The sequence below is a fragment of the Sorex araneus genome, chromosome X (assembly GCF_027595985.1).
Source record: "Sorex araneus isolate mSorAra2 chromosome X, mSorAra2.pri, whole genome shotgun sequence".
Lineage (NCBI taxonomy): Eukaryota > Metazoa > Chordata > Mammalia > Eulipotyphla > Soricidae > Sorex > Sorex araneus.
Genome location: NC_073313.1, coordinates 366,786,914 through 366,809,812, shown reverse-complemented (window position 1 = coordinate 366,809,812; position 22,899 = coordinate 366,786,914). Strand labels below are relative to the sequence as shown.

Here is a 22,899-nt window from a genome sequence, read left to right as displayed (position 1 = left end):
CCTCTGCATGGGGTGGGGAGTGCAGTGCCTCGCCCTTAGCGGATGGAGGTAGATGAAGGGTTGTCATGCCACATCAGAGGCAAACCTGGACGGAAGCTTGCGCTCACTCCTGGCTGGCTTGCCGCAATCACAGGGGGCTGCCTCTCATGCAGTCTGTCCTGACTTCTTATCTGAGGGGGGCAGGGCTGGAGGTGGGTCACAGCCCTGGAGCCTCACAGCTTCTGTCAGGCAGCAGAGCCAGATGGTTAGGGACAGCACGGGACGCCCTGTCCAGCACGCCTGCCTGGGAGGCCTGGGGGACATAGGCTCCTCCTGAGAAACCGAGGACATCCGTTTGAGTTTCCAAATGGTATTTTTAGGGCCTGGGAGATACAGGAGTTGGCCGGGGGTAAAGTTCACACCATAAATGAAACCCGAAACTGAAAGTTGGCACGCATATAGGAAATCCTCGTGGCTCCTTTCCTGGGAGCTCTGGCAAAGAGACGTCCCAGCCTTGGCGTGCTAGGCCTTCCAGAACCATCTACTTGCGAGACTTTGTGCTACTCGCATTCGTTTCCATCCAACCTCAGTCATCTGAATAGTGATGCCAGGGGGAACCTCCAGGACCTAGGGGCCCCCCTCGCCCTGACACCCCAGCTGTGTGCTGGAAGCAGCAGCATAATGATAAAGGAGACCCCACATCTGCCACCCCAGGGCTGTGTTTGGCCCAGCCCTCCAGGAGATGCCAGCGGCGGTGTGACCTGGCACAGCTCACGTTATGTGGTGGGTCTCAGTGTTGTTGGCTTTTAATTATTGGGAAGGTAAAATGAGCACATGGTAATGAGTGTTGGTGTCCAGACCACAGGAAGGCACTAACTCTATTTTAAAAAACAAGGGAGGAGGCCAGGTGCCACAGCCTGCAACTCCCTGCATCCACCCGGTAGCCACAAGCTGGGTGCCTGCCCAGGGAAGAGTGAGAAGATCTCAGCTCTGCCAAAAGTGCTGTCATGATGTCTGGACTGTAGACTTGCGGGGTCCACACTGGTCAGACTCAAAGGAGACGTTTCCTTCCCCCATCTGCCTAGGAGGCGCTACCAGAGGTGGTCCCCGATCTCAGACATCATTTGAATTTGTTGTGGGTGCATGCTATGCTCTGGCCTGACCCGAATTTTGGACCCTGAGCTTTGTCAGCCTAAGAGATTCTGGAGGAGAAAAGCCTGACTTGGGGAGTCCCCAAGTAGGTTTGTCCCTACTCTTAGCAGCTGTGCAGCTACTGGGTTCACCCCCACCCCCCACCACTCCCCTGGGCCCCTGAGATCACACATCTGGGCCACACCTACAGGAGGCTGACCCTATCACCAAGCCCATGGGACTGGAAGGTGCGGGGTTCAAGTCCCAGGGTGGACAGCGGGTGCTGATGCCACCGTGGATCTGGGGCCTCGCCTCATCTGTGAGGTGGACAGGACACGTCAGCTTCCCTGGTGAGGAAGCCTGCGGGCCTGCAGGTCAGCCTGCCACTCTTCTCTCTGACTTCCCAAGCCTTAACCCTTGACCAGTGGGGCTCAGCGGGACCAAGCTGGGCTGCGGAGAAGGGGGCTGCGGAGCGTGCACCGTGATGCTGTCCAAGTACGATCGGCTCCAGAACAAGATCGTGTATCCTTTTGCCGGTGGCAGATTGTGAGGGGAGGGGGGCGAGCTGGGTGGTATGTGGGCACACCTGGGACCTTTCTAAAATCTGGACTCTCTCTGAGTCCCACGAGATCCTTCTCCGGGCTGCCACAGCCTCTGGGCCAAGCTAGTCTGTGTGGAACATGAGTCCTTTATGATCACCAGTGGCTTTACTCTCCACTGCCCGTTCTCCTCATCCGCCTGGCACCGGTGACGGCTGTGAGGCAGCCATGACCCCTGATGACTTGGTTTTTGCATGGGTTGTTTTCCTCCTGCATCTTTTCTTCCACGGGTTCCCATCTGGCTCACTTTTACAAGCTCTTTGGCACAGAGGAAATGTCACCTACTCCAAGAAGCAATCCTTGGTCCCACAGGGTGGGCTGGGGGTCCCGGTCTGTCCTGGTCCTGGGGGATGCTGCACCCAGCCCTGCTGAAGCGCTTCCTCTGTGCATGGAAAGCTGCCTCTTCTTGGGCTTGACTTTCCAGCAAGCACGAGTGTCATGTTCTCTTCAGTGTCCCCAGCCACCCACCTCTGCAGTGCCGAGCCAATGGGCAGCGCTCAAGACCTTGGCTGGAGGCTGAAGCGGGGCTGGGGCCTCGGAAAGGGACAGCAGGAAGCTCTGTCTGGGGCTGGGCCTCCTGGGTCCTGGGACTTTTCATCCCAACGTGATGCCAGAGAGTGAAGTTAGGGAAGCCCAGGATCAGGGAGGGACAGGATGCGCCTTGTACAGAGAGGGGTCCACGTACAGGTCTGGAACCTGCTAGAAACTTCCGCTTGACCAGTGTCCAGGGTGGGGCTGTAGAAGGGGTGGCTGATAGTTTTCTGGCCACAGCCTAGAGATCCCTAGGAACTCCTTCCGGCCCCCTCTTCTCTCCTCCCCTCCTCCCGGCCACCCTGCATGGGTTCAAGCCTTATCTGGGGAGGGGCTTCTGTTGCTCTCAGCCCAGGGTCCTGGGAAGTGAGGTGATAGGAAAGAACATGGGGCAGTAAAGGGGGGACTGCAGGCTCGTGGGCTGAGGAATGACCTTAATCTGGGATTCCAGCCACTTCTCGGCCAACGCCTGCCTGGCGCCCATCTGCTCCTTGCACCACATGGCAGTGACGACAGTGGAAGGGATTGGAAACACCAAGACAAGGTTGCACCCCGTGCAGGTAACGGGGAAGGGGCCTGCTGTGATGGGGGCGGCGTCCTCAGGGAACGGGCGGCGTCAAGACCAGGCTTCCTTCTCACTCTCCCACGCTTTGGGCCCGCCGAGGCTGGGGTGCAGGCCTTCCCTCCCGCAGGACTTCTGGGGAGGACGCCCCGGCCAGGCCTGAGCGCCAGCCCACGGCCGAGCTCCAGCCCCTCACCCTCCCGACTTGCTGACCGGGGACACTGGGGTGCCGGCGCTGGCTCTGGGTCTCGGAGCTGGGCCCCAGGGCGAGCGAGTGCCTGGAGGTGACTCCTCGGGTGGCGCGTTGGGGAGGGGACAAAGTGAGGCCAGAGTCAGGCGGGGCACTGCCCTGTCACTTTGGTGGCTTCGAGTCTCAGGCCGGAAGAGGAAAAATGACTAAGGTGTCTAAGCTGCAGGGGTGTGCGAGGCTAATTAGGACTTGAAAGTTTTCTTTGAAACAGCTGATGAAAGCAGAGGCTGTCCCACCCAGATATGGTATCTGTCTGGGCAGGCTGAGCCCCTTCTCTGTGGGACAGAGTCATGTTCTGGGCCTGATTCTGACTCCAGACAAGCCTTGGAGCCAACGGGCCCACCCACTTTTTCACTTCCTCCCTCCTCTGTGTTCACATCCAGGTTCACTTGGCTGCCCCCCTTCTTTCCTGTCCCCGTGTTTCTGACTTTGCTTGGGTCAAAGGTCATATCAATACTGTCTGCACACCAAGGTCACATTCATCTGCTCCCAGGCTCTGACATTCCCTTGGAGGTCGACTCGTGTCACCAGGTGTCTGTGTGCCATCTCTTTCTAAACATCCTATCTCACCCATCACGAGTTCCCACCCCTTCACTTCTGTCTCCCTTAGTTTGCCCCTCGGTGCAAGAAGTCCACGGGAAAGGGGTCTACCCAAGTACTCATTGGCCACCTCATCTGATCAGACCACTCTCCAGACCCACAACGTGACTTTCAGTTTTGCTCAGATTCCCACTCGCTGTCTGGCCAAGACCCCAGCCCTTCTCACCTGACCATTGTGCAGTGGCCTGTCCACTGGGTCTCCACTAGCCACCACTTCCACCCCCAAGGACAGGCCCTTCCATGCCCAACAGTGATTCTGGCTCTTTAAAAAAGACACAAGCAAGATCTTATCTTGTCCTGTTGACAGTGCCCTGGGGACTTCCCCTCGCACCCGGTAAGAATCCAAATCCTCTCTGACTGGGGGAGGAAGAATCCATCTGCCTGTTGCCAGTCCTGGGGGCTTGTCCCCTGGGACACACTGGCTTTTCTGTGGATCCCACTCAGTAGACTTGTGCAGGAGCTGTGCTCACAGCTTGCTTTATCTTTTTTCCAAATTATATTGTATCCATCATATCATGATTTATATGATATATTATTTTTTTTTTTTTTTTGCTTTTTGGGTCAAACCCAGCAATGCACAGGGGTTACTCCTGACTCTTGCACTCAGAAATTACTTCTTGCAGTGCTCGGGGGACTATATGGGATGCTGGAAATTGAACCTGGGTCAGCTGCATGCAAAGCAAACACCCTACCTGCTGTGCTATCGCAATTGCTCCAGCCCCTGATATGATCTTATCATCACTGTATCACTGTCATCCCTTTGCTAATCAATTTGCTCCTGCAGGCGCCGGCAAAGTCTCCATTGTGAGACTTACTGTTACTGTTTTTGGTGTATCGAGTATGCCACGGGTAGCTCGCCAGGCTCTGCTGTGCAGACGAGATACTCTTGGTAGCTAGCCGGGCTCTCAGAGAGGGATGGCGGAATCAAACCTGGTTGGCCACATGCAAGGCAAATGCCCTACCCGCTGTGTTATCGCTCCAGCCCCTGATATGATCTTATCATATAGCTCATATATAGGGTATATGATTTTTCTCATCCAACTTGCGTTATGGAATTTAGCCATGTAAATGTAGCCATTTCTGATGCCATGAGCAGCCTCTGGTGCTGTGGTACCTCGTTCCCACCCTGGTTTGTCTCCACCTTGAACTTTCCTGTTAAGGTTTGTCAGCATTTCTTTCCTTGGACATGAGCTCAGGGAACCACTGTTTCTCTTCTTCACTGCTCTGTCCCAGTGCCACTGCTCAGCCTGGCGCAGTAGACTCTCAGTACCCATTTGTAAAATGAATTGCTAGGGGAGTGGGTGGGAAAATCCACCAATGTAACTTAACCTAAGTACCAAGAGCTATTCCCAAGGTGGGAAAAATCAAGGGGGACAAGGAGCATCTCCCTGTAATAAAAAACTTCCAAGTGAGTCCTTTGCAGCTAGTAAATTCTAGATGGCACATTGCTTGCCACTGCAAGGTCAGCTTTCACTTAAATATGCATTCCAGTGGCCAGAGGGACAGCTCAACAGGCTGGAGACACGCTTTGCATGAAGGAGATCTGGGTTCATTCGCTGGCGCTGCGTAATTTCCTGGCACCACCGGGACCGACCTCCCTTAAATAGAGCTGGGAGTATACCCCCAAGCACTGCCAGGTGTAGCCCCAAACTCCCGACTCCTCTCCATCCCTCCACCTTCACCCCAAGGCATTCCATTTGGAATCAAATGCCTAATGTTGCTTCTTAATCCTCCCCTCAGCTCCAGAGAAAAGCGCTAAGGAAGGCCTGGGGTACAGATGCTCACCTGTCCATATCCAGGAGGCACAGAAACCTAGTGAGCCACGGTCACTAAGAGTTGGTCCTAGAAGTCCACTTCAGACAGTGACAGGGGCTCCCTCCCCCCACTCTTTACCAGTGGCTGATGACATCGGTTGGGAAGGTTTGGGAAGGGAAGGTCACATCAATGCGCGAAGGATTCTCTCAAGCAGACACGTGCGTCATCTGTTCTCTTAGGAGCGGATCTCCAAGAGCCATGGCTCACAGTGTGGGTTCTGCACCCCCGGCATAGTCATGAGCATGTACACGCTGCTCCGGAACCAGCCTGAGCCCACCATCGAGGAGATTGAAGACGCCTTCCAAGGTCTCTGGGGCGCAGCCTGGGAGGTGGGAAGGCGAGGGCGCTCTGTGGAAAACTTCCAGTGTGGTGGCCAAAGTCTGCTGGGACATTGCCCTGCTCTTGGTTTGGAGACTTCTCGGGTGCTCTGGGTGTGCAGGGGATCTCTTGGGGTCTCCTGGCATTGTGCGTGTGCCCACGTCCAGTGCTAGCTGCAGGGGCCAGTTGGAGGCCAATGCACACGATTGTTTGGAAAAGTCCACCAAGCTAGTCACAGCTTTTCCCCCTAACTTTCACCAGGGACCTGCAGAGGTGACATGGGAGGGAGGGGACGGGTTCATGTCCTGGGCAGGGACTGGTAACACTTGGCCTTCTGGACTGGGACCAGGTGTTGGTTCTGTTCAGAACCAACTCCCCCTCTGTTCAGCACCGCCACCCCATCACCCGCTCAATCAGCTCGCTGGGGTTTTACTGTGCTTCCGGCATTGTAGACAGTCAGGGCACAGGGACAAGAGACTCAAGCCCTCCGCTCAAGGAGCTGTCATCTGTGGGGAAGGGGTTTACGCTGGTAAGGAGAATGTGATGATCAGGAGCCCAGGGGAGGGCGACCAATGCAGTCTGAGCATTCTAGGGAGACTTACTGGAAGAAGCAGCAGTTAGTTGTTTGGTAGTCAGGAAATTAAAGAGGTTGAGGGCATTCCCGGCTGAGAATCCCCAGTGATTCAGTGTTCTTGGGCCCGCAGGGAACCTGTGCCGCTGCACTGGCTACAGACCCATCCTCCAGGGGTTCCGGACCTTCGCCAAGGTAAGCGGGGGCCTAGGGCAGCAAGGACACCCGGAGGAGGACAGGAGCCTCTGATAGCTGCCAGGCGCATGCCCTCCCACTTGCCATTCTCTCTCTCTCTCTCTCTCTCTCTCTCTCTCTCTCTCTCTCTCTCTCTCCCTCCCTCCCCTAAATTACACAGTTTGGGGTCAGAGAGGTAGTACAGAGGATAGGGCATTTGCCTTGCACACGGCCGACCTTGGTTTGATCCCCGGCATCCCACATGGTCCCCCAAGCACCACCAAGAGTGATTCCTGAATGCAGAGCCAGGAGTAACCCCTGAGCATCACTGGGTGTGAGCCAAAAAGAAAAATAAAAATCACACTTTTTATTTGGAGGGTTTGAAGGGACGGAAGGAGAGAAAATGGGAGAGAGAATGGAAAGTAGCGTGCTCAAGAGAGAGCCCCTACACACATCCCAGAGTTAGACATACAAGCATGAAAGCACATGTCTCAAGAGAGGAGATGCGGGCAACACATGTATTCATGAACCACATGTACTTGGCCACGTGGGCACAAAGCAGTACCTCGGGCAGTATATGCACGGCCCATGTGCCATTCTTATTCAGGAGGATTCTTGTCAACAGTTCTGGAACTTTCCTGCCAGCAAAGTCGAAGAGCTGGTTTTTGGAAGAGGCCTGTTGCCCAAGAGTTAACTTCCTCCAGGGCGTGTGGGTTTGGCAGCCCTTCTTAGAGATGGGCTCGCTGGGACCTGGCCCAGGTGCTGAACGTGGCAGTTAAGAGCCACAGCCAACCTGCCTGCCACTCGCACCCTTTCCTTTGCCAGCTGGCCCTCTGCTGGCCTTTGAAGCTGTTAATCAGAACCCGGACTGCCTGTGAATCTGTTGAGGCCACTGCACACAGGAGTGGTTGCTGATATCAACCCAGACAGCCCTCCCTGCCCCCAGGCAAGGAGACTAAGCTTAGTCCTGACTAAGCTTCCCAGATTTCACCAGGCACCCCCTCACCTCCCCCCCCCCCCCCCACTTCTCTTACTCCTATCGGTGGAGGGGAGAGGGAGGGAATCTTGTGTTTTCCTCTGCCCTTTAGAGTTGCTGCATGAGGAATCCAGGAGAATGGGCACTGGCGGAGGGATGGGCACTCGGTCACTGTATGATTGAAATGTAATCACAAAAGTCTCAAAGTCTGTAACTGTACCAAAGGGGGGGGGAGCTGTCCTCTGAAGAGCCTAGCAAGTCTTCTAGAACAGTTGAGGAGCCCTCCGTACCGGCTACACGTCCTTAAGAACAGTCTAGCCATCGTGCGGAATAGTTTGGCATGTCCTGTAGAACATGCTAGGAAGGAGTTGCCCCCAAGATCACTGAGTCAGTAGGTGCCCTGCCTCCGAGCCTGGGAATCGCACACCCTCGGGAGGCAGAGGGGAAGCGCCCGGGTGGGGGGGGATGGACAGTGCTCAGAAGGACGACGCCCATGCTCAGCCCTGCATCCGCAGGCCCGGGGTTCGAATCCCCTTCCTTCGCTCCAGGGGGCACAACACTGGGCAAGGTCTCTTGTCTAACTGCAGGTTAGTCCCCCCCCCTGCCCCCTTTGCGGGGCGCTCCCTCGGAAGGCCTTGGAGCAGCGCCGACACCTTTCGCCTTGTTCACACACGGCACGGCAGCGGTGATGATGCCAATCTGTCTGCTGTGACTCAGCCTCGCCCTCTGTGCAGACGCCTGAGAACCCCGGGCTGCTGCTTCTGCCCGCGACTCTGCTTCCCAGGGGCTCCTTCCGGGAGGCACGATGCCACCAGCTCATTTGTTTCTCAGCTGGACAGGCTGCTGAGCGGGGATGCCAGTGAGGCGCCCTCCTGGGCTCTGCCCTGCCGTCGTGGACGGCCTCCCACTGCCCTCTCCCTGGCGACCCCTCCGGCTCCCAGCAGGCGGTGGCAGCCGGGGCCAAGCCCAGCTTAGGAGCTGGCAGAGCGAGCTCAGCTGCTGCCCCTTCCACACGGGGCACCCTAGGCTTTACCCTGGGCTGCTCTTCCTGACTGTGCAGGCAGTTCTGGCCCAGATGGGCTGCGAGTTGGCAGGGCCTGGGTGCAAGCCTGAAAGGGGGAATGTTCCTGTGAGAAACGGCAGCGTCCATGTGGGGAGCTGTGACAGAAGCCAGCGTCCAGCAGCCTTCCTTGCCAGAAAAGTTGAACCCCCCTAGAAAGAACCAGCCTCAGCCAGCCTGGCAGGTTTTTTTTTTTAGATATAACAATAGTGAATATTTATTGAGTATTTACAATGCACTGAACACTTCACATGCATTAATTATTTTAAATAGGCTTTACTGTTATACCCCCCTTTTTTTGGAATTGAAGCATAAAATTTTTATTTTTATTATTTTTTAAAATTTATTCTTTTATTGAATCACCATGTGGAAAGTTACAAAGCTTTCAGGTTTAAGTCTCAGTTATACAATGCTCGAACACCCATCCCTTCACCAGTGCACATATTCCACCACCAAGAATCACAGTATACCTCCCCCCCACCCCCCACCTCCCCAGCCCCCCACCCCGCCTGTGTAACTGATGAATTTTACTTTACTTTCACTTTACTTTGATTACATTCAATATTTCAACAAAAAAGCCTCACTATTATTATTTGGAGTTTCTCCCCACTAAAGTCAGACCTGCTGAAAAGGAAGCATTTGATAATTTGTTTTCCATTACTGAAAATGAAGAGCTATGAAGTCAAGTGGCCACACTAGCAGCCACACGGTTTTGGATTTCTGTGTTTTAGTATTTTAGTAACTAAGTCCAGAGAAATATCTGCCAGAAATTGCATCATTGCAAGCTTGTACTTCTCAGCTACTTTATATTCCACATATGAGTGCAATCTTTCTATGTCTGTCTCTTTCTTTCTGACTCATTTCACTCAACATGACACTCTCCATGTTGATCCACTTATATGCAAATTTCATGACTTCATGTTTTCTGAAAGCTACATAGTATTCCATTGTGTATATGTACCAGAGTTTCTTTAACCAGTCATCTGTTTTTGGGCATTCTGTTTTTTTCCAGATTGTGGCTATTGTAAACAGTGCTGCAATGAACATAGAAATGCAGATGTCATTTCTACTATACCTTTTTGCATCTCTGGGTTATATTCCCAGGAGTGGTATTGCTGGGTCAAATGGAAGCTCAATTTCTAATTTTTTGAGAATCGTTCATATTGTTTTCTAAAAGGGCTGAACCAGCCGGCATTTGTTTTTTGGGATGTGGGCCAGTCTCTGTGGTGTGAGATGATATCTCATTGTTGTTTTGATCTGCATCTCCATGATGATTAGTGATGTTGAATATTTTCTCATGTGTCTCTCAGCCATTCAGATTTCTTCTTTGGGAAAGGCAGTTTTTGAGGGCAATGACACCTCCTGTAACCTCACAATAATGTGCCTCTAACATATCCATGAATGGACATAGAAAATTCCAAGCATGTGGGGCCAGAGAGATAGTACAGTGGGTAGTGCGCTTGCTTTGTACACAGTCAACCCGGGTTCAATCCCTGGCCTGCCACAGGGTCCCCCAAGCCGTTAGGACTGATTCCTGAGCTCAGAGCCAGGCATAACCACTGAGCATTGCTGGGTGTGGCCCCAAACACAAAACAACTCTGTGTGTGTGTGTGTGTGTGTGTGTGTGTGTGTGTGTGTGTGTGTAGATGTGTGCTGGCCTTTTAGTTCTCTGGAAAAGGAACTTCTGTAAAATCCGTCCTTCCTCCCTGATGCTGCCTTACTATGTGCAGGGGTGGGGAGCCCTCCACCTGGTAACCTCCCCAAGAGCAAGAGGCACGCTGGGAGCCGCTGTTCCTCTCCACCTTTTGGTCAGCAGCAGGGGGGAAGGACACAGTGGTCTGAGGGGGACAGAGTGGCGCTGAACTCCACAGGCGAAGCTGTGGGCATGGAGGGGCCTATCCAGGAGGGCGTCATGGTGTCAGGGGTGGGGTGGGTGGCTTCTGTCCTGCTGCCAAGTCTAACGGGGCTCACCAGCTCTCTGGGGCCAACCCCTTTGTCATCTGGGGCCTTCTGGGTTTTCCTGGGAACTCTTGGGTATTGGGACTCTCCTTTATTAAGAGTCAGAAGGACCAGTATGGCCCATGTTTTACCTACACAAGGGGTCCCCCAGCCTGCCTCTCTTAGGGACTAGCTACTTTAGAAAGTCTCCCACCTTGGTCTCTCGAGCACAGCTCCAATCTGGTGTCCCCAAAGACACTGAGCTGGGCTTGGGCTTTTTTGGATCAACCAGGGGAGCTCTCCCTTTCCCCACCCTTGATGGCTCAGTTCTGGGAGGCAGCCATGGGAGCTCAGTTCTCAGCTCTGGCCCTGGCATACCGGGAGCACCTTTGGAATGTGTGTTTGTTGGGTGGGCCCTGGGTCATCAGAGGAGTGCAATGGTCTAGAACAGTCGAGCACATCCCCTGAACTCTAGAGCAGTCTGGTGCAGTGTGTCCTCTGAAGAGCCCAGCATGTCTTCTAGAACAGTTGAGGAGCCCTCCGTACAGTCTGCACGTCCTTGAGAACAGTCTAGCACTCCTGCGGAATAGATTGACATGTCCTCTAGAACATGCTAGGATGGAGTTGCCCCCAAGATCACTGAGTCAATAGGTGCCCACCCTGGCTGGACCATCTCCGCAACTAGCCTTGGTCAGAGTCACCCTCCCTGGGAATCTCACAAAGCCCCCCAGCTAGGAGCCCAGTGAACGGGACTAGTATGGAAGTAGAGGTGCAAGAAGCAGTGGAGGTGGCACCAACGAGGGAGAAAGGGCACAGAGAGGTTCTCATGACCTTGGGCCCAACTTGTCTGGGCACACATTCCCAGGGTGAAATTCTGCTGCTTCCAGAAGAGACCCATGTTTCTCCATGAGCTCTTCACGCTACATTTAAAGCAGGGGTCTTAATCCCTTGCAGGGTTGTAGGTGCTGGGTAGGGCACCTGTTGCCAGGAAGGGTCAGAGCCATGCTAAATGCTTATTGATCACCCAGCTTCTTATTTATTTATTTATTTATTTATTTATTTATTATTTAATAGAATCACTGCGAGATAGGGTATTCCAACGCTCTTCATGATTGCATTTCAGTCATACAATGTTCCAACACTATCAACCAGCTTCTCTAGCTTCTTTAGCAGCACCTTTGAACAGATGTTGGCCCTCTCTGCAGGACGGCGGGTGCTGTGGAGGCAAGGGCGACAATCCTAACTGCTGCATGAACCAAAAGAAAGATGACACGGTAAGGGGGTCCTCCCCGCGCTGGAAGCAGGGGCCAATCTCAGACCAACCCAGTGGGCTTCCTCCTCACCTCCCAGCATGCTGGTTGCGGGGGGTAGTGGTCTCGCTCAGACCCCCAGGCTGACGGGCATGTGCTTTGGCTCAGGCCCTCGGGCCTGCCTCTGTAGCCACCTGCTGGGGCACAGACTGAGGGCGGGTGGTTTCATGGGGGCGCTTTAAGCAATGGGCCACCGTCTCACCTTCTCTTCTCCTTTTCAGAAGATGACACTCTCGCCATCTCTATTCAATCCTGAGGAATTCCAGCCGCTGGATCCCACCCAGGAGCCCATCTTTCCCCCGGAGTTGCTGGTAGGTGATACCCTGGGAAGGGCCTGATGCGGATGCTGTGTCAGGGTCCCTGGAGACTGGCCAATTCTCATCACCAGGGGACCTTCGTCACCTTCCTGTTATATAGGTGCCAGCCTGATGCCAACCACCCCATTTGCCTCCTCCCATGCTCCCCCCCATGCTTCCATTATTCTTACACATGGTCTCTCAGACCCGCTCTGCACAGTGATGGGGGTTCTAGAAGGATGTTCTGGCCTGACTGAATCTAAGGCATAGGGCCTCTGGGACCCCATCCTTCCCCATCAGTGCTCCAAGATTAGAAATAAGGGGAGCCCCCTTGCTCTGCTCTTGTTGAGGGACAGCAGCCCTGTGAAGAGAGGACCCCATGCACCTATGAGCTTCTCTAGGCGAGTTGCTTCCTTTACCCTGGCCATTCGCGACAAGGGAAGAATCCTGTACCTCTCTGAGAGGCCTCTGTGCAGACGTCTAGGGGGTGGGAGGGCTTGAGGGGAGAAGGCTGCGCTCCGAGACCACAGTTGGACAGAAAGACTTCATGGTCAGTGTGCCCTTGTGTCCGCACTGAGACCTTGAAAAGCTGCTGTTGACTTTAGGGTTTTTCTCTCCCCAGACCAGGGCATCCCTTCACTCACTTGGGAACCAGCCTGCCAGGGCATTGGCTGCTGACACTCCCCTCCTTCACCGCTTGTCCCCTTACACTCTTGCCAGCAACACCATTTGGAAACAGAGGATGTCCCAGTAAAGGACCTGGGCCTTGGGTCAGGACAACTGAAGTGGTCTGGTGGTGGGGACCTTTGTAAGACCTACAAGAAATGGGACCGTGATGCCTCATTCACCCAGATCTTTCAAAGACTAGGTCATTCCTCTACAAGCTGCCCCCCAACGCCTGCCCATACATCTAGGGGCCTGGGATTCCTCTTCCCACTGGGAATTCACAGTCCCCAAGTTCCTAAAAAGGCTGATACCCGGGGGCCTGGGTGCTGTGTCAGGGTGAAGACCAAGGGCTGGGCAGAATGTAGGAGAAAACTTGCCTTGCATGGAGCCAACTTTGGGCTCAACTCCAGCACAATATGCAGTTCAACAAGTCCCACTAGAGAGACCCCTGAGCACAGAGTTGGGAGCAATTCCTGGACACTCCAGACGTGGCTCCCAACTCACCCCAACCCAATCCCCCAAAACCACCTTTCAGAGGCTGAAAGACACCTCCCAGAAGCAGCTGCGCTTTCAAGGGGAGCGTGTGACCTGGATCCAGGTGTCCACTCTGGAAGAGCTGCTGGAGCTGAAAGGGAAGCACCCTGACGCCAAGCTGGTGGTGGGGAACACGGAGGTCGGTAAGTTCTGGGGTACCCCGGGACCTGCTGGGGAAACCTCGGCACGTGACTTCCTATCAGGACCCTGGTGCTAGAGCCCACGTGGACCTAGGCAGCTCCTTGCTGGCAGAAACGTTCCTTCACCCCAGCCTGCTCTTCGCTCCCCATTTCCTGTCTGTGGGTGCTGAGAGCTTCTTAAAGAGTTGTTTCTAGTGAACAGAGTTTCTACGGGTCATTCTCCATAGGGACAGGGTCGGAGGGGGCCCAGAGCTCAAGTGTCCAGGATGGATTGACAGATGCCAGATCTTCCCCTAATGTCATTCTACTGGCACCCCCTTTTTGAGGGGTTCGGTGACAAGGCAAAAGAGGGGTGTCTGAGTGTGACTGTGTGGTTGAAGCCAGGGGAGACCCGGCTTGTCAGGATGCCACTTGGTCACGGCTGCTCCTTGTTGTAACCAGGTCCTGGCAACAAGGTCCAGGAACAGTCTGGCGTATTCATAGCCAAGAGGGCCAGAGGTGCCTGGATCCTGGCTAATCCCAGCCCTTTCCAAACCTGGATCGGCTGGTTCCCATTTGGCAGGCTCCCAAGCGTTTGTTGCTGAGGCTCCAACAGGGCACAGCGGCTCTGGAAAGCCCAAACTTAGGTGGCCTCTGGTTTAGAGGGATATGACATACGTAAGCTGCCAAGGCCAACCTGTGGGAGCTTTGGGGCTCTGATGGCCGGATCCCTGAGCCTTGTCTAGTTTCAGCTTGGATCCACACTGCAGACAGAAGATTAGCTGGTTCCTGGCATCAGAGTACAGAGCTGTTAGGCAAGAGAGGGCAGAGTCTCCAGCACAGTTCTGTGACCCCTGGGGCCGCAGGGGGCTGGAAGGTGCGTCTTTAGGAATGCCATAGTGTGAGTCCAGGGAAGCACCTGCAGAATGACTGGAAGAGTCTTTGAGATCCTTTTATCTAAGACACAGTGAATCATTTGCCTTCCAGAATTCGGATTCCAAGAAAAAGGAATTCACAAGATTGCATACGGTCTATATTAGGAACAATTTAAGGCTTTTCTCTCTGCCCTTCCTCCTCCCTCCTGCACCAACAGTTTGATCCCCTGCAGGCAAGCACGGGGGTGCAAAGGACTGGTGTGGGACAGAGATAATGGATCAGGATGGATACTTACTACCCCATCTGAGTCCCTTGTCCCAGAGCTGATCTGCCAACAAGCCGTTTCCTTCAAAACTTGGGGTGCCCTTCATGACTCCCGAGTGCTCGAGGGAGGATTAGGAGGGTTCACAGAAATTTCTTTTTCCAACTTTGCATCTTCAGTCCTGGGGGTGAAAGAGGAGGGCATGGGAGTGCTGGTCTCCCTGGGTCTCTGGGGCAAAGTATCATGTGTGGAGCTTTTGGTCTCCGGACAGGAAGGAAGAAAAGAGGAAGACACACGGACAGGAGACCAGAAGTCAGTTTTCTTCTTGAATGTTAGATGTTAGGTGTTCACATTATTGCTGCTAGTTCTCCGCCCCCACGCCCCCCCTACTTAATACCAGGGGAAGGAAGGACTGGAGTGTGTCCATTCTTACCGTATTTCACTGCATAATCATCCTTCCTGTTGTACTATCACTCTGACCCGTCACTGCATAATCATTGCAGATTTTATTCTTTCATTATTATTAAACTTTTTTTTTGCAAAAAGAATTTATGTGAGGCATAAAAAAAGTTGTGCCAGTATTATTGGAAAGAAACAGGAGGTGTGAAGATCATGTGGTGCAGTATTATACCCGGGAAGTAGACAAAAAAAAAAGAAAAACTAAGACACAGCAACAAACCAAACCCCAAGACCAAGCTTTTCACCTTCCCATGCTTCAGTCAGCTTCTTCATGCAAAGGAGACAATGCCAGTGCCTCTAGGACTAAAGTGGGGATTAGAGGGGATGAGCTCAGGCAGGAGTTTGGGAGGGTCCCACACCTACTGACCCTGCTTTCTGACTTGGCCTTTAAGCATATACACAGTGGGCTTAAGTTCATCTTGTCTGAATGCTGCTGGGACTTTCTGAGAGCGAGAGAAAGACAGGGTGGGGGCTGACCTTGGAGATTGGATGGAAACCCTGAGTCTGCTAACCCTGCTTCGCCCCCAAAGCTGGCTCGGGTTGTGAAGATTGTCCCCCTCCATGTATGGGGTGGCCGGGGTGGAGAGGCTGGGCCAGCCCGACCCCGCACTGAGCCTGTCTCCTGCTCAAGGTGTTGAGATGAAGTTCAAGAACAAGCTGTTCCCGATAATTATCTGCCCAGCCTGGGTGCCGGAGCTGAATGCCGTGGAACACGGACCTGAGGGTAAGGGGACATGGACCTGGAGTCCACATCAGGGCTGGGCTGGGGCACAGGCGCCGGGGTGCCAGGACAGCTGTGGGCCTCACTGCTGTCAGCTTCTCTAGGGCCTGATTGTCCAGGACGGCTCTGTAGTCTGAAGGGAAGATTTCCGGTCACTTCTCAATCCACCCATGCATTTAGAATCGATCATGGAGCGGGGAGGAAGGGGAGGAATATAAACAAAGAAACAAAGAAACAAAGAAACGAACAATGCCCCAATTTTGCCTTCAGAGATTTGATGATGTTGAGTGGAGAACCACGAGAGGAAAGAACACGCTGGCTTTTGAAGTAGTTGTGTGGCATTGGGCATTGGGCAAGTCACTTAGCCTCTGTGGGCCTGGGCTTCCTCCTCTCTGGAGGCTGTAGACCCACCTTGGTCTCACCAGGTCTGCGGCGAGGCTCCCTGAGGGTGCTCCCCTTGCGATCTTGATCCTGTCTTCACGTCTTCACAGGGATCTCCTTTGGGGCCGCTTGCTCCCTGAGCTCGGTGGAGAAGATCCTGACAGATGCAGTGATCCAACTTCCTGCCTATAAGACAGAGGTGTTCCGGGGGGTCCTGGAGCAGCTGCGCTGGTTCGCGGGGAAGCAGGTCAAGTCAGTAGCGGTGAGTGCGCGCGGGGGTCCTGCAGACCCTCACTCTATGTGGGGTACTGCTTGCCTGAGTGGGCGGCCCACGTGGCTGCTGGACCATGGCTGGGGTGCTGGCAGAATGCAGGTTCCTGGGCCCTGTTGCAGAGTCTGACCTGGTGGGGCTGGTATTTGTGATGAAGGTGGGTGGGCTACCCCGACCCAAGGCTGTAACTCTGTCCCACCCCACCCTTGACTCTGGAGGTCAGGAGCCTCCTGCGTCCTTTCCTGGGCGTGGCCCAAGGCCATCAACACGTGGGTGGATGAGAGAGACATTTGGGAGGAGACAGGTCAGCCCCTCAATTTCCAGTTTGCAAATAGCATTCACCGGCCCAGCGCCCCTGGGGGGAGGCTGCTCGCCCTTCTCTCTCCCACCGTTCAAGCAGAAAACAGGATAGAACAGGACTCAACACTCCCATTCCTTAGGACCCTGTCTCTTTCTGCCTTTGTCGATCTCGTTCTCTTAAGTGTGGCTATATATTTACAACACAAGCTTTTAAAGCACGGAAGGAAATACCGCTAAATACTCTTCAGATCTCAAAACGAAGGAAGTCATAGTTTAGAATGAAAAGAAACCCATACGAAAAACACAACTCTTTGGATTCCATTTTTGGGAGGAAGTAATTTAAGTCCAAGTAATTTAAGTAACTTAAGTACAAGTTGGGGAAAAACACCACTTTTCCAGTTTCCTTCTTAGAACTTAGAAATGGATCATACCTGCACTGTGTCGTTTCTCCTGGTCTGTTGTTTTCTTTTAGCAAAGCGTATTCTTAAATCTTTAACAGAACAAAAAGTCCATAAAACTATAAAAATCTTTCCACTTTTTGTCAGTCACATTACCAATTTTTAATGAAAATTAGAAACCGTACCATCTCTTGAATATTTGAAGCTTTACTATCTCTTGGGTGAGAACCCTCCCTGCTCCGCGGGACCCAGGGCTGTAACCCACCTCCACTACCAACTGCTCCTGGCCGCTTTCCTTTTGCGCGGCAGCGTGACACATTACAAGACACTTCCTACCCTTTTTCCGTAATTACCATACCATATTTGATGGAGTTCAGTTCAGACAGTAGGCAACAAATCATAGAGAGTAATATATATATGTATGTATGTGTATATATATGTACATATATGTATTCACTGTCACTGTCATCACTGTCATCCCATTGTTCATCGATTTACTCAAGTGGGCACCAGTAGTGTCTCCATTTGTCCCAGCCCTGAGTTTTTAGCAGCTTCTCCTTACTCATCTTTCCCAATGATTGGAGGTTTTTTCAGGGTCAGGGGAATGATACCTGAATTAATGAGTAATTATTATTACTCATTATTCATACTCATTTGTAATAATTAATGAATAATTATTATTACTGTTTTTGGCATGCTGAATATGCCATGGGCAGTTTGCCAGGCTCTCTGAGAGATATAATTTGTATATGTATATGTATACATACATATATATACATACACATGTATATATATATACGTGTATATATATATATATATACATAGAGAAATATAATAGAAGGTTCCAAAAAAGGGATGTCCTGGGCACCTGCCTTACACATGGCTGACCTGGCTGTAGGTCTTCCCCTGCACCCCATATAGTCCCCAGAGTCCTGTCAGGAGTGATCCCCAAGAACATAACCAGAAGAAATCCTTGAGCACTGTTGGGTGTGGTCCCCAAACTAAAATGAATAAATAGGTGTTTACCATATTAGGACCAAACATCTGGCAAACAGTACCTTATCATAGAGCTCACTGAGAGAGACCAGCTATTGCTAAGAACATTAGACTGTGGTGGAAAACTAAGTAAAACAAAACTTTGAACTTCCAAGACTTAATATTCACAGGGAATGGTATTTACAGATAAATAGTTTATGGTCAAAGGCCAGGTGCTCCTTCTGCATACATGACAGTGACCCTTTGTCACTGTTTCCATATCATGACAAATTTCTCTGGGAGCAGGACACCCCTAGATGATAAGAATATCTCGATATTACTATATATACTATGTAGAGAATAATATATAATGCATTATACATACATTATAATGTATTATGTATACTTTATAATATATGCATATATATAATTTATATTTATGCAGCAAGCTGCTGAGAGTATCCCGCCTGCACAGGCAAAGCCTGGCAAGCTACCCATGGCTTATTTGAAACGCCAAAAACAGTAACGATAGGTCTCATTCCCCTGACCTTGAAAGAGTCTCTAATCGTTGGAAAAGACGGGTAAGGAGAGACTGCTAAAATCTCAGGGCTGGTTGGGAGGAATAGAGACGCTACTGGTGCCTGCTCGAGTGAAATGACAAACAATGGGTTGACAGTGACATACTGGTACTCCCATCGCAGCCCCACCTCTAATCGCCAGGAGACTCAGGACCTCAGGAAATGTAACTGAGGCCCTGCAGAGGTGGAACACCACCTCCAGGAAGGAGTCTGTATTTTTTTTTTTTTTAGTTATGCAACTGGGTTTTTTCCCCCTTTGCTCTACCAAGAACTCAGAGTCTTCTGCTTGCCAAGGGCTCAGCCCCAGAGAGAACAGTCACTCCCAAAGCTTCCTGTTCTTTGTCCTTGATCACTATCTCCCATTTCTCTCCAGCTTGTGTGATGAGCTAACCCCACCCTTCCAGGAAAAGGCTAGGCCAAGAGGAAGGAGGGAGTGTATTTTGGGGGACTGGACCTGCTCTCCTTTTGGTGGTTTTCTAGACTGGGACCTCAAAGCCAGTATTCAGAACTCAAATTTCAGACATGGCTCTTCATGTCCAACATTTTACTGCCAGATTTGTGTCTCTGGGGGTTTAGGTCCTTGTGGGGGCAGCTGTATGACAAGGGCTTCCTGGGGGACTCTCACACCTTCTCTGCTTGCTCCTAGTCCATTGGGGGAAACATCATCAATGCCAGCCCCATCTCTGACCTCAACCCTGTGTTCATGGCTAGCAGGGCCAAGCTGACCATCATATCCAAAGGTGAGTTGTCTCTAGTAGAGGAATAGAAAGCAGGACTGGAGAGGGTTAGTGGGGACACAAGTCTTCCTGTGGGGTCCCATCCTGTCCTGCAGGGAGGACCCCTCGTGGGGCTAAGGAGGAGACGTAACCGAATGAACAGATGCAGAGCCAGAAGGAGGAGGAGGGAGAGAGAGAGAGAGAGTTTATTCACAGCAGTTACAATACTTATACCTCTTGGTGGGAGGGGGCAGTACGCATGCTTGGACACCCATAGGAACAATAGTAAAATGCAGATCAGGCATGGGCGTTGGGCAGATCAGGCATGGGCGTTGGCTAGTGAGAGGAATGGTGAACTGATAAGATCAGTAAGGTCAACAGTGGTGACCTTCTTACAGAAATCCCAAGTAAGCCTCTGCTGGACTAGAGGATAGGAGCCGGGCTTGTAAAATGGCTCCCTACATCTCCCCCTGTTTTGTTTTAAATTAAATGTGGTCAGGGGAGGCATTGTCCGGTATCCCTTGTGACACAAACACAAAAGCATGAAAGTACACATCTCAAGGGGGGAGATGCGGGCGACACATGTGCTCGGCCACATGGCACAAGCAGCACATGGGCTCAGGCAGCATATGCGCGTGCTTCCTTTGTTCAAGGTGTCTTTTATAGGGTCTCTTCAACCTGCCCCCACGTGGGGGCTTCTTCTCGGGTAAAAGTCCGTTGCTAAGGAGGTTACCAGGGAGGTTGGGAGTGGTGATGGTCTTCTTTAGAAGGTCTTATCAGGTCTGTTTTCTGTATCCACAAGGTGGGTCAGTCTCAGGATTCTCCTTCCCAGAGACTTTATTAATCTGTTTCATTGCCAAGGGCCTTTCCCTATCTACCTGCCTACATCATATTCCCCCCTAGAGATTTCACCACTTTAAATCTTTAAGGGGAAAATGGTCGGTGATCCATCTTCTGAAGCTGCTTCATGCTGACAGAGGGGCGCAGACCCTGCCTGCACAAGGGGTGAAACCTCAAGCTACCTTAGTTTTAGTGGACCCCAGGCAATGAACTGGTTGGGTTCCTGAAGTTATCTGAAAGAAAAGATCAGATCAATTAGACTGAGGGATGGCACTTTGAAATGATTAGACTCTGATTAGAAATGATTAGAAATGATTAGATGTGGAAGGTCCTTTCTGACCTAGTAAGGACAAAATAGTTTGCTGTCTTAGGAAACATAAGAGTTAAAGCAACAGAACCCAAAGCAACATAATGCCATACCCATTTCTGTCATAAAAAACAATGGAAAAGAATAACTGCTCCACCCATGGTTGATAGAAAATGACTTCCTATGTCCAGATTTTTCTAGTGGCCTAGAAGCACCACACCATTTCTCAGATTGGAAAAGCTACCCATCCACTGAAGCTGTCATTTGGAAGCAGTAGATATTTATACCTAGAATATGAGCATTTGATCATTTACATGAAGTCAAGCTGCCAATCCTCTCCTTGGTAAATTCCTTGATGCTGAATAAGTGTTAGGAAAGGAAGCCCAGAATTTCCACTAGGTTCATTAATGAAACAGAAAGCATAGTACTTACTGAGTTCCTTCCCATGAAAGATGGCTTTCAGACTAGTGATAGCAAGTTCAACATTGAGTCCCAAAGACTAGGCTGCTTACTTTACAGTCAGCAAAACACATTTTACCTGAATTACCCAGAAGGAATACCTTTTAGATCAAGATTAGAATACATTTACTAGATCACTCTGTATAATTTGAATCTGATTCTTTAAAAGGCAAGTTACAGAAACATGGTTTTCTCTCCACCTTCATTTTAAAATTTGCCTGATGGCTTAACAAATCTGACTTGTTCTTTTGCATAAACACAGCAAGATTGGAGAACTCTCCATTTTGGGGTACCCCATTATTTACTGAGAAGTCCTGGGGGTTGGGCTAAAGACAGGAGGCACACCAATAATGGCATTAATCTTATGTGGCACGTCAGAGTTACCCAGGCCTGGCCATAAATGTCCCACGATGAACTGGATGGTCTCGAGCTTTCAGGTTGAACTGGAGGTGGCCTTTTCCGTAGATGCATCCTGGCAGAAAGGAGTCCATCCCCTCCCTTTTTCAGGGCTGGGAGAGATCCTGGTTTCCAGGGTTTTTCTTGATGCTGAGTAGGCCCAGACTGTGTCAGTCACACAGATTCCCGGATTTCTCATTTTCCATAGCAGTGATGATTTCCATTCTTTCCTTAAGCCAACTGGCCTCTAGGGTCTCCCTGAGGTTTGTAGGGTACTTGAAACAGTACCTGTTAAATACCTGCTCCTGTCATTTAGACCAATCTCTTGACTCTTTCCCTGAAAGAGGGCTTTGGGGTCCCATAATTGATTTTCCTGTCTGCATGAGGGGTAGACCCTATTACAGAGAGGAAAGACTTTTGTCTGGATTTATGCAAACCAACATAGTGCCACGAAGCATCAAAAACATACCGAAGGTACAAAGAAGAGAAAAACATTTCACTTTACTCACAGTGAGATGCAACACACCCATTTGTTGTAGTTCCTAGCCAAAGAATCTAAAATCTGTACAGAAAGTGTACAATTTAACATCATATTTAATCCATTCAATCCCATGTTGAAAACGTTGACTTCCCATTAATAAGAGCACTGTACTCGGAGTCCAGTGTACAGTTAAACATGTCTAATTCATTTAATCTCATTTGAAAAACCCTTGATTTCCCGCAACTTTTGAAGAATTCAATTATCTAAGAGCACTGTAACAGGAGTCCAGACAATCCATCCAATATCTTTTCCATAGATCCTACCAAAAAACATACTAGAACAATTCTGCATGTGATTTAAAGAGTTTCTTAAAACAGTGATCAGTTTCTTTCCTTCAAACACAACTTCAAACCTTCTACACATTCCTTTATATTCATTCTGTCCTGTACCTTTCCTTCAACCCATTTCAAAATCAACTTCACTTTAACAGGATTACTTTCCTTTTTCCAACTGATGATATCTGCATCCATTATCTTTCTGACTTAAGACATACATCTATATTCCTTATAGTCGTCCCACAAATTTAAACTCTTATTTTACTAAACTCAGTACAACATGATTTCCCAAATTTGGATCGTACTTTTGTTCTCTATGTTTTCCTTGTGACACACTCACCAGCGCGGTGATGCAGAAGGAGTTGGGCCCCCGTTATCCCACCCTTGTCCTGACTCTGGACTCCATCAGATCCACTGTCCCCCACCCCACCCCGCACCCCCCCGGGGATTGCTTCCCTTCTCACTTGGCCCCCTTTCCTCTGCTCCCGCACAGGTACCAAGAGAACACTGCAGATGGACCAAAACTTCTTCCCTGCCTACAGGAAGACACAGCTGGGTCCTGAGGAGATCCTGCTCTCCATTGAGATCCCCTACAGCAGGGAGGTGAGGGGGACTCCCGGCCGGGCAGCTCAACTTTCTGAGTCCCCGGGTCCTTGTCTGTCAAACAAGCATGGTGACCTGCAGGAAAAGGCTCTGTGCGGACTGAAATCACAAC

General features: G+C 51.2%; 1 protein-coding gene across 1 annotated transcript in view; it reads left to right on the top strand.

The window, feature by feature from the left end:
• The window catches only part of XDH (xanthine dehydrogenase), a 171,660-nt gene that overhangs the window by 8,974 nt on the left and 139,787 nt on the right, over positions 1-22,899 (top strand). The window contains exons 3-13 of the mRNA XM_055121366.1: positions 1,536-1,632; positions 2,692-2,800; positions 5,647-5,773; positions 6,490-6,551; positions 11,710-11,778; positions 12,036-12,125; positions 13,312-13,453; positions 15,658-15,750; positions 16,239-16,390; positions 19,297-19,390; positions 22,678-22,787. Coding sequence (XP_054977341.1) covers positions 1,536-1,632; positions 2,692-2,800; positions 5,647-5,773; positions 6,490-6,551; positions 11,710-11,778; positions 12,036-12,125; positions 13,312-13,453; positions 15,658-15,750; positions 16,239-16,390; positions 19,297-19,390; positions 22,678-22,787 — 1,145 coding nt within the window. The remainder of the gene's footprint in view (positions 1-1,535; positions 1,633-2,691; positions 2,801-5,646; positions 5,774-6,489; positions 6,552-11,709; positions 11,779-12,035; positions 12,126-13,311; positions 13,454-15,657; positions 15,751-16,238; positions 16,391-19,296; positions 19,391-22,677; positions 22,788-22,899) is intronic.